General features: G+C 41.0%; 3 protein-coding genes across 3 annotated transcripts in view; all 3 read left to right on the forward strand.

The window, feature by feature from the left end:
* Positions 1-11,720, forward strand: part of LOC117941526 — a 45,487-nt gene that overhangs the window by 3,218 nt on the left and 30,549 nt on the right. The gene's annotated exons all lie outside the window — the stretch shown is intronic.
* LOC117941517 (tripartite motif-containing protein 29-like) overlaps positions 1-11,720 on the forward strand; it is a 44,706-nt gene that overhangs the window by 530 nt on the left and 32,456 nt on the right. Inside the window, exon 2 of the mRNA XM_034866523.1 lies at positions 1,885-2,201. Within this exon, the coding sequence (XP_034722414.1) occupies positions 1,885-2,201 (317 nt within the window). The remainder of the gene's footprint in view (positions 1-1,884; positions 2,202-11,720) is intronic.
* Positions 8,648-11,592, forward strand: LOC117941529 (probable chromo domain-containing protein LHP1). The gene is made up of 2 exons (XM_034866536.1): positions 8,648-8,783; positions 11,363-11,592. The coding sequence occupies exons 1-2, from the start codon at positions 8,691-8,693 to the stop codon at positions 11,573-11,575; spliced, it is 306 nt and encodes a 101-aa protein (XP_034722427.1). The 5' UTR covers positions 8,648-8,690; the 3' UTR covers positions 11,576-11,592.

The raw sequence follows: 11,720 nt of genomic DNA on the forward strand, positions 1-11,720 counted from the left end.
AGTAATTCTTCTAGTTTCGATTGGATGTTAGAGATCTTCTCCCACTCCTTATGTGTCGTGAGGTAGTGTCTTAGTTGTGGAAACTCATAGAAATCATGGGCTGGTAAATTAAATTCTTGTGTTAACTGCTAAAATGACTTCAAGGTTTGACCCCTAAACATTTGGGCAATATATTTTAACCCCTGTCGTGTCCATCTTTTGTAGCCTGCATCCATCATACATGGTAAAAAATCAGTGTTAATTGAGATTCGGGTGGCTCCACAAATAGAGTTTGACAGTTGCAATTTCTTACGTACCCTCGACCATATTCTCATCGTCCCCCTGATCCAGACATTGCCCACCTTCAACCTCTTTAGCGTTACTTCACTCAAAAATGGAAGCGATTCTACAGGTACATTTATAGAATTTTGTTCCATTCCCACCCACAATGCATCTGCATCGTTAGTAATCCAAATAAGCAGCCCAGTAGTAATATCTTTAAATTGAGTAAATTCAATCCTCCCTTCTCTTTTGGACAAAGAAGTATCTTATATTTAATTCTATCATTTTTCTTTTCCCAAATAAATTTACATATAATCTTATCTAACATTTTAAAGGTAGAGTTGGAGACCATAATAGGCCATGACTGGAACACAAACAACACTCTTGGTAATACATTCATTTGCACAGTTTCTATCCTCCCCATCAGAGTCAAAGGCAAAATCTCCCACCTGATCAAATCTTTTTTAATTTCAGTTATCAATTTCCCATAGTTTGTTTCAAATAGCTGTGACGTATCGGCACCTTGCCTTCCCGGAATAAAGCCTGTCTGTTCTGATTTGATCAATTTAGTTATATGCTTCTGCATTCTCCGTGCCACTATGTTTTTTACTATATACAGATTATTGGAGAGCAAGTTGACAGGTCTATGTCCCTCACATGAAGTTGGATCTTTGCCTTCCTGATGTAAGACTGAAATGATGGCTTCTGACCAAGTCTTTGGCGACTCACCTGAGGCCAGAGCATAATTAAAGACTCCATGTAGTACTGGTGTGATCCTTCTTGTAAAAACGTATAGAATTCCCCCGGAAACCCATCTGTACCCGGCGATTTATTATTTTTGAGATTTTTTATAGTATTTGATATTTCCTGTGCTGTAATTGGTTGTATCATTTCAGATGCCTCTTCTGCCGATTGTGATGGTAGATTTAATTTTTGAAAAAACACCTGAGTCTCGTTTTCCGTGGAGTCTAGCTCAAAGTCGTTATTTAAAACTTGACAATATTTTGCAAAAGCCTCGGCTATTTCTGATGGCCTGTTTGGAAAGGGGATGATTTATTTATGAAATAATTCTATTTGCTTGAGCCTTTTGAAGTTGGAATGCTAGGAGACGACTTGCTCTATTCCCCATCTCATAGTATCTTTGATTTGTAAACCGTAGAGCTCCTTCTGCTTTGAGTCAGTCACGCTTTTAACTTTGTATTTTCAGGATGAAAGAGTGGGTGGACATGAGAAACAATACTTATTGAACAGATTGTTATCTGTGACCTGCTGACACAACTTGTGCACTTGGCAGCATGACGGGGGCCCCTGGCTTCCTCCAGGCAGGGTCACTCCCTCTCTCCCTCGATGACTCATATGGTTTTTGAACCATTCTTTGTCTGGCCCCTCACTTGATACCACTTAGCCATAGAAGACCCTACCAGGAGCACAAAGCTCCAGACCATACAGCCCTCAGGTGCCTAGGGACACACAAACCTCTCCATTGAGCGGCTTTTGTCCCGTTCTAATGCCACTATTCCCTCATATATATACACACAGCTCCATAACGCCTACACATGCACACATTTCGTTATAAATTAATACAAACTGTCTTTTAAATTAAATGTATTTTTTCTCTCACAGTGTGTGTAGATCTGGCTGCTGCCAGCAATGTGCCTGAAGAAGAACCTTCAGCTCAACAGAAAGCCAGCAGCAGCAGCTCAGAGCAACAAGTGTCCAAACCAGGAGAAGTTCCCTGTGACGTCTGCACTGGAACCAAACTGAAGGCCCTGAAGTCCTGCCTGGTGTGTCTGGCCTCCTACTGTGAGACTCACCTGGAGCCTCATCTGACCACGTCAGGTCTGAAAAGTCATCAGCTGATCGACCCTGGGGAGAACCTGGAAGGCAGGATGTGTACGAAGCATGATAAACCTCTGGAGCTGTTCTGTAAGACCGACCAGTTTGTTTCAGACCACAAGACACATGATGTTGTTCCTCTGAAAGAAAAACATAAAGGAAAGAAGGCAGAGCTGGATTCCCGGAAGATTCAGGAGATCAAACACTCAGTCCAGAGGGTCCAGCAGTATGCAGTGGATGTGACTCTTGATCCTGATACAGCACATCCTGCTCTCATCCTGTCTGATGATGGAAAACAAGTGAATACGGGTGATGTGAGGAAGAAACTCCCAGACAACCCAGAGAGATTTTCGAAGGGTATTTTTCTTTTAGGAAAACAGAGTTTCTCTTCGGGCAGATTTTACTTTGAGGTCCAAGTTAAAAGAAAAACTAATTGGAATTTAGGAGTAGCCAGAGAGTCGATCAACAGGAAGGGAGACATAAAACTGAGTCCTAACAAAGGTTACTGGACGATATGTTTGAGAAATGGAAATGAGTACAAAGCTCTTTCTTCCCCTTCAGTCCGTCTCTCTCTGAAGTCTCCTCCTCAGAAGGTGGGGGTGTTTGTGGACTATGAGGAGGGTCTGGTCTCCTTTTATGACGTAGATGCTGCAGCTCTTATCTACTCCTTTACTGGCTGCTCCTTCACTGAGAAACTCTTCCCATACTTCAGTCCCTGTCTTAATGAAGGTGGTAAAAACTCTGCCCCTCTGATCATCTCTCCTGTCAGAGTAAACTAATCACTGATCTCATTTAAGGGAACAAATGTACATATTCATATATTTTACATCTTATTTTCTACAGAATCTGTTTCCTGTGGTGAGTGATTTACACTTTATTCCATTTATTATCATATGTTAAATGTGCAGCAATTCTTTGAAAATTGAATGAAACTTCATCTTGACATATTTGGTGTCTTTAGAAACTGATTTCTTCTGGAAGTTATAATAAATGTCTGTGGGTTTAACAGAGGTTTAAATAGATATCGTCTACATAACGTGTGTCATGATGCATCAAATTAATGTGTTGATTATGTAATCAGATACAAATTTATTAGTATTTGATGTGCAGCCCCAGAAAACATATTGCTGAATATGTCATTGTGTCATGAAGCTTCATTTAAGAGTGAGGCCTATTACATCCCATAATGTCTCCAGAACACAGTATGTGTCCTTGTTATACCGGGTAGAAAAAGTTAATGGATGTTACTATCTTGTGTGAAAAGTCTTTTGGATAATTACTGGTCACTTTGGCCATTTTTTATTTGTTTCATGAATTCTGTAAGATGGTTTATGAGTCAAAGTAATCTGTAAATATGTGATTGTAGAAATTGTTGGAATAATGTTGAAAATATGGAGAATAAATTCAAAAATTCTCTTTTTGACTTCATTTTCTAAAAGCTGAAACCAATCTGAAGATCTTCCTCCTCTGATGTTCTCTTATGTCTGCTACTATGTGCACAGTTGCCATAGTGACTAGTATGCAAATTCAGGTGTCTACAATTAGAATTATGACTAGAAACAAAGCTATTAAAAGCAGATATCCACGAATGAAGAAACAAAAACATATATTTTTTCATTTTAAATATCTAAAATTAAAAAGGTAAAGGGTAAATCTGATTGGATCCAAGAGGTATCCAATCATAATTATATGACGTGTCTTTTTGACACGTTACTAAAACGATGAAATTCTCAGCAAACTGTGAACTCTGAAAATTCATTAAAATTGGTTGTCTAATGTTTTTATTTTTTTATATTTCTCAATAAGGAGACAGGAATGAAAAAGGATGAATTATTGAGGAATAATGTCAGAAATAACGTCTGTTTGTTGAGACCAAGAATGATAATGGTGTTTTTCCTAAATCAGTTCTCCTGATATCACTTTAAACTGATGGGTTGGACAATGCTAACGTATCCTGTAGCTAGCATAGGCTTAATGTGTGTTGATCAACTGTAATGGCAAAGGAGCTAACGTTTAATTTTCCTAACCGTTCCATTCGAATAAATACCCTGTGTTGTCATGTAGCTACATCTATAGTTCACGATGCATGTTTGTCCACTTTGGCAGTGTTAGAATTAACTAACTTCGTGTTTGTTGAATCTCTGAAGAAGAAGGCTTGGGTCCAATGGAAGGTTAACACAAAGATTTATTAAACAAAAATGATAAGTCGAAGCACAAAGAATTACGCTGCAGCGGGCTTGAAATAGCTGTTTACACCCAAGAGTTTCACATCTATTTCGCCCAGAAATCTTGTCTCCCTCCCACCTATATTCCTTCTACTCCAGGGGCGGTTCTCTTCCCCTTGGTGAGTAAATTCCCTCCTTATTGGCTGTTTGTTGCCATGGTGGCAGGTAGGACGAGTCTTGTTGGTTTCTTCGCTGTCCAGTTGGGAAGGACATGCTCTAAACCCCCCTTTTTGGGGTCGGTTTCACACACAGATCAAAAGGCAATTATCATGTTAGTGAGAGGGTCTAACAGAATACAGTAAATCAGCATTCCAGTGTCTTATCTCAGTTTAAGACACCGGGTGGTGGGAGACAGGAGGTTGCTTCCCTTTTGTGGAGCAAACAGTGTCTTTCTATGTGTTAACAGTCTTTTGTTCTAAACCATATGACAGAAACTAAAAGGAGAGAGGTGGTAGGTGAGGACACAAAAGGGTCTCAATCTCGATCTACCTTTCTTGAGACACATATTGGTAATTTACACAGCATGATATGGCGCCTACAACACTGAATTAAATCATGTCTTCTCAACCCAACTGCAGCATACATCTTATTACATAGTGATGAAACATTTAAACTTTATATTATTCTACAGCAGGTTCATTTTTATTGTATTTCAGCAAGAAAGCTAACTGCAGCTGAGTAGAAGCCTGATAGTTTGGTTGCTAGCTAGCGTTAAGCTGTAACTTTACTCAGCTAGCTAGCTAGCTATGTCATCCCGTTTGCTTGCACACGAAAGATGCAGCTTGCCAAACAGATGCTCCGAGTGTGACATCTCGGGGACACAACTGTCTCATAAGACATTAAGACCTCACATATCATACAAGGTAACTTTTCTAATTATTCTTACAAAACCAGACGTCTTATGGTGTTTGTGTAGCATTGTGACTGGGTAGCATTTAGCAGAGCAGTGTTATCTAACAATGTTACCATGATGAGTGAGTGACTTTTCACATATGTGAGCCATTCCCAACACATTAGTGAACTATTTATAGTAGGAATAGAACTATTCATCTGGATTATCACTGATTGGTCTGATCTCAATCAACTGCATTTCCTATTGTGGGGGAGGGTGGTGAAAATAATTTGGACATTAGGTAGGAATGTGTTTGTGTACAAAGGGTATGACTGGATGCTAGATTGTGTGTTGAAGACGCCTTTGCAGGTATGTACATGCCCTATGAACTTTGTCATTCAACAAAACGAGTCTTTAGAAAAGGCAAATGTGAATGGGGGACAAATTGTCTGCAGAAACTGGTTTTGTTCAGTGAAGGAGTGAGATACAAGCAATGGTCTAGAGACATCAAGCCTAATTGCCGGACATATAAATGCAAATCATTTCAGTTTCAAGCTGCTCCAACTGTAAGGCACTTGTAGCAACACTGGTTAGAGTACAGTTTTGGCACAGCTTAGAAATTAGCAACTGCTTTTGCTGTGAGTTAACTGGAGTATTTTGCTTGGTGTGTGTAAAAGGTAACACAGTTATGTTACAAAATTTGTTTTTTGTTTCAGGTTGTATCTTGCAGCCACAAAGGAAGACAACCAAAGGGAAACTAATGTACAGATGTCTTTTCCAAAAGGACAAAACGGGGGGTTACACCGTTAAAGAAGTGAAGACAGAGCCAACAATTTGTAAGTTTACATTTTTGTTTTTTTCTTCAAACAAAAATATAAAAATTTGCATCGTATAGGCACTAAAAATCACTTTTCACACACAACAGGCTATGTCTCTGACCTGATGCGACTGGTGTTTGAGGAGATCATCCATGACCCTTTCCTTATCTGGAAGCAGTCCGGCAGATTCCTGTGCCCCAGGACCTGTGTGCTCAGCTCGACAGGCACCCAACCCGACGCACTCCCCTGAAGCGTCCAGAAACTCCCTCTGTATACGCAGCACGACACACGAGGGGATCACGACACGGACACTTCTACCAAGAAAATTCCCAGCACCAGCTCACAAAGGTCCTATAAGCCATGTGTCTGCATTGCCTGCAAAGAGAACAGGCTGTAGTGGACAATCAATTTTTTTTTATCTTTTAGATTTCAGAGTAATGATGATTGTTTTGAAACTAAATAAAGTTTTTCATTTTGTTGTCCTGATAATACTGTGTTTTTGTTATAGTGCTGAAACAATAATCAATGGGTATTGTTATAGAACTGCTTACAGTGGTATCACATTGGCCTCATCTTTCCATCCCTCTGATTCTCAACTGGCCATGGTTAACTCTGTAAATATTCATTGCATTTTGCAAAGAATATATATTGAGGCACACCAGATGAAGGACAGGATGGTGAGTCATACAGGTTACCTCCTCAGGAACCTGGGTCATTCTTCTCATGACCTGTAAAACAAACAATGAGCTTGTTTTTATTTCATAATGTTGAATGAGCAGAAAGCATAAAGTAGCTTGAGTTAATGTCTATAGTTTTAGTTACCTGAGGTATTTATGGCAACATATATTTTCTCTCTCCTGGAGCATTTGTGCACAGTTTCCACAAGAACACCTGCCAAGGTAAGGTGAATGCACCGTAGTTGTAGTTGTACATATTACTACATGTTAAGAAGGTAATAATGTCAAAGTCAGATGATCTAATCAGCAGGATAGTAGTTCCAAGATAACATTTTGACCTACTACTACTGACACAGGCGAGTGTAACAATGCTTGAGACGTAGCATACAAACCAAAATAGTAGTCTCCTGTCCAGCTAAATGGATGTCCTGTTGTAAGATAACATATAACTGCTACGTGTTAAATAATGTACCTAACTCATTATCACAATCAAAAGACTTTTGTTGTGAGCAGCTCTATGAACTTCCCACTACAAAGTGGCCCCTAACTTTTCAGTCTACTGGACATCTTGATTGAAACTGCAAGGGTACAAGTTGTGAAATATTTGTCCTTGTGCAAATTAATAACTTATGTTACTTACGATACTAAAAACAAGGCTAATACAAAGTTATTCTTAGGCTACAACACTGAAGTGTGAGTATTACACTAGTGTAACAACGGACGGCTAATGTTGGACTGTGTGTTGATGCTAGTAAATGCTAAATGACCAAACTTACCAGTCTGAGGAGTCATTTCCAGTCTCCTGGCAAGTTGCTCCTCTACATCAGATCCTTCCTCTGATTCAGGCTCAAACAGATACCGTTCAACAGCTAAAGTCTCCATGCCATCTCCATCTTGGATGTTTAAGTGAGTGTTGTTGGTCCTGTGGCACACCAACCAATCAGCGTGCAGCTTATTTAAATATTCATGAGCAGACCATATAAGGCAGAACACCTCTCGTTTCAAGCCAGGTCAATTTAGCAGGGTGGTATGAGGGCCAAAAGAACAGCAAAAGAAACATTTTCAGCCCAACAAATGTTACACACCATATCAGGAGACATCAAGGAACAGCGTGATATACTCTATACAACCAATCTATCACCCCTTTAAGTGAACGTGGAGCTGTTGTTCCCCTCCTGACCTCCAGGCGGCGGCCTTCTTTGATTTGAAACTTTAATCTGAAAAACCCTGACTTGGAGGAAACCGGAAGTCTCGTTGCTCCACTGTGATCTCGGGCTGGTGGCGGGATAGCTGTGTTCTTTGTTCTTAGTGAGTTTTAAGAAGACAGAGCTCCAGGTGACCCCGCACACACTCAGGTAAACACTTTAACAACTGCTCTTTACACGCCAGTGGGTTGTAGCTTTTGTGTGTGTGTTGTATTTTTTTGTGTGTTGTAGCCTTTGTGTGTGTTGTAGAGCTCTTGTGTGTGTGTTGCATCTTTTGTGTGTGTGTGTAGCTAATGAGAAAGGCGGGGGGGCGAGGGGCTGGTGGGCCTATTGTTATTGATGTTGAGGGTCGTTGAAGGTGGCAGGCTGGGGTGGGGGTCGAGTAGGCCTAGGGAGGTGTGAAAGAGGGGGCTGGGGGGATGAAGAGGGCGAGGAGACAGAGTCCAATCTGTTAAAACCAGATCCAGGTCATCTGCCCAGTCCTGGTCTCTGCTGGCTTGGTTCCCCCCTCACCTCTGCCGTGGCCTGAGATGTTCTGCAGCCCTCTCCAGACAACCCTGGCCTTGTTCTGGTCCAGACTCTTTTCTAATTTCCTCCCGTAGATGACCTCCCCCCTCTTGATCCTGAGCCGGAGTTCCTTCTGGGCCCTGTGCAGCTACTCTCTGTTCCCTGATGCAAAGACCATCTTCTTCTCATTCAGCAGCGCCTTAATCTCAGAGGTCCCCCAGGGTTTGTTGTTGGGAAAACACTGGACCAACTTGGAGGGCCCAGTATTCTCCGCACAGAAGTTGATATAGCCACATTGGAGATCTGCAGGACTTCAGGACCAGAGAGGAATGGAGGAGGACAACCAGGACCAGGAGCAGCGGAGCAACGAGGTCCCCCGAAGACCAGCAGCAGACTGGGCCTCTGATAGCAGCCATGTTCAGGTCAGTGTTCTCCTATCATAGAACCTTCCTGGCTTGGCCCTGGTGTCTCCACTGGTCCACCAAATGCTTGCTGGTGTCCAATGGTTGGCTCTTTGTAAAGTAGATAATGTGGCGTAGACCTCCTAGATCTGTCCTGAGAGGACGCCTGCTGGACTTGGACTCTAAAAATGAAATGTCTGCTGCAGATCAGCTGATGGAACCAGGTTGTTTCCAGTTTTATTTAGCGATGCACTAATCTGAATTTTTCAGTCCCAGTCCCGCTGCCTGGGCTTTGTGTATCTGTCGATACCCGATACCGTTGTTAATTAATAATGAACTGTAGACCTTCACCTTCTACCATCCTTCACCATGTGGAAGAGACTTAAGGCACCAGACTCCTAACTACACATTAGTTTCCTAAACCAGACTAAATAACATAGATGGAATGTATTGAATTCCAACTCGTAATAATAAATTAAACATAACAGGCAAAAACATTACATAAAAGGATGTTACAGAACCATTATCTACTATTAGAACCATAACTAACATGTCATGCACATAAAAAGGCACTCATATGTTTAAAACTAAAAAAATACACACAAGACCACAAACAAACAAATTAACTACAACTGTTCTGATATTCCAGACCAGTCTGATGCTTGTTGGCCAGTAACCCTGAAGTAACCCTCGTATTTCATCAGTGTCCCGTATCAAAATCAACAACAATATACAACTGTATGAACAATGAACAGGAATTAATTACAAATGATAACAATAATACAGTAGGCTACCAATGCAATAATGAATGGGTACAACATGAACATATGAATTAGGAAACTTCTGCTCGTGTTCAGCCCCAAAGTGGATCAGCTGTTGTGTCCTCCTGTGTGATACAGGGTGGTGCATGCAAAGCACATAGCGATGTTTCATAGACTGTAATATTAATATATATATATATATATATATATATATATATATATATATATATATATACAGTCTATGCAATGTATGCAGTCCATTCAAGGCAGAGAAATGCGGGCCTGTTGTGCAAATCAAGTTAGCGTTAACGATTAGCGTTAGCATAGCAAGCAAGCGATTTATAAAAAGTTTCAGTTAGGAATATGGTTGCAAGTATGTATGTACAGGACTGTATGGACCACAAAACAAGACTGTCGTAATTTTTAAATCAATTATTTAAGCCAACAGTACTTACATTTATGAGTCTCTCTGGTCGATGCGGCAGCCATTGTTGCCTGTTGCACAATGTATATCGCTACCCCTCGTTTACAAGTATGCTTGTGTCCTCCCTTAGTTTTTTCTTTCACTGTCTATGGTTCCTAGGGCCATACACCCCTACTCCTCGATCACAAAAAGAAATGGGACACCACTCGGTCCCGCGTGAACACGCAAAAACAAGGAAAAGGCGTAAGGGGTAGGGGTAAGACAGAGAAATGGGATTCAGCCTAACTCCTGATCGGCTGTTACTACACAGCATCTTCTTTAAAAAATGTCTTTAGCAGAACCCAAACATGTAACATCCCAAAACAAAATGCAAAAAGGTTTTTGGATGTCATTAAAAAACATTGAAATAAATTGTATTAACAACTTCATACCGTCATGCCAAAAACAAAGAGAACAGTCAACAATAGCAGAGAATAGTTGCATGGCAGGGAATCAATACAATAGCACTATGTATCTTTCAATTTCATGAACATGACTAGTGAGAACTGTGTTCTGGATTAAAAAATACACAAGCTTTGAGCTTTTTTGGTTCAGGAGGACTGACAGCATCACTGGGCCCCTGCTCCTCCACCACTACCGTTTCCTGCATATAGTGAGCAATGGCTTGTCACGCTATAATGTCTTTATGCTGCCTGTATATATGTCGTCGTGAAGACTCATATTTAGAAAAGGGTGATCGACAGTTGTTAAGGCCAAACGTTTTGGCAAAATTTGCATGGACAAGTCCGATGTGCTGGGTTAACTTCACAAGTGTGTAGGCTCTTGGAGAGCATTTAGGACAGCTGAAGGGTGGATGCATTGCTGATGTTGATCAAGCTAAAATGATGATTACCCCGGTCACACTAACAGGTAGAGGCTTGTCACCAACCTCAGTCATTTTTAGAACATATTGCTGAATGAAAATTAAAGTGTTCTTCAGACGTGATGGATATTCCACGTTGTAGACGAAGTAAGCACAAAAAGCAGCAATACCACCTTCCTCCAAACGGAGTGTCCTGCAGACTGGCTGCCCATCCAGTTTAACCACTGCAGGGACCCTTAGAGCGAGCACAGTCCTCCAGACAGAGACATCGTGGAGTTGGACAGTAGGATAGGGTGACGGTGGCTGATCCTGCAAGAGATATGCAAGTATTTACTCAATTAAATTGTAGAAATCTACCACAAACATTCATAAAAAGATTTGTTAAAAAAGCACACACACACATACGTTCTGTGTTGTCATGGAGAAAACAAGGTACAAGAAGATTTGATTATAGTCAAACATGGATAGAACTAGAATTCACTCACACCTCCCATTAATTCTTCTAACCCTTGTATCATTATCTCTGCATGTTTCCTCCTTGGGTCTACCAAAGGAGTGCTCAGCAGACGGAGAGCTGGCCACCGTAGCAGTAAAGGAGGAGGAGGAGGAGGAGACTGCAGCAGCAGTGAAGGAGGAGGAGGAGGAGACTGCAGCAGCAGTAAAGGAGGAAGAGGAGTATGTGGTGGAGGAGGTTTTGGACCACAGAGTGATGAAGGGAAGAGTAGAGTTTCTGCTGAAATGGAAGGGGTTCTCAGAGTATGTATGAGTCTATAATAATAATAATAATACTTGGTGTTCTTGGTCCTGATATATATAATATATTTACATATTGAAAATAAATGTCAGCATTGTATCACACCCTCAAAGTTGAAGGTTTGGTATTTTGACTCTAAGTTGCAGACCCACAAATA

This window comes from Etheostoma cragini, unplaced genomic scaffold, assembly GCF_013103735.1.
Source record: "Etheostoma cragini isolate CJK2018 unplaced genomic scaffold, CSU_Ecrag_1.0 ScbMSFa_897, whole genome shotgun sequence".
NCBI lineage: Eukaryota > Metazoa > Chordata > Actinopteri > Perciformes > Percidae > Etheostoma > Etheostoma cragini.

Excerpts from the sequence above, each read along its gene's own strand:
- LOC117941529 (XM_034866536.1), top strand. The coding sequence starts at position 8,691 with ATGGAGGAGGACAACCAGGACCAGGAGCAGCGGAGCAACGAGGTCCCC. Across the intron at positions 8,784-11,362 it reads CTGATAGCAGCCATGTTCAG|GAGTGCTCAGCAGACGGAGA; the intron begins GTCAGTGTTCTC and ends GGTCTACCAAAG.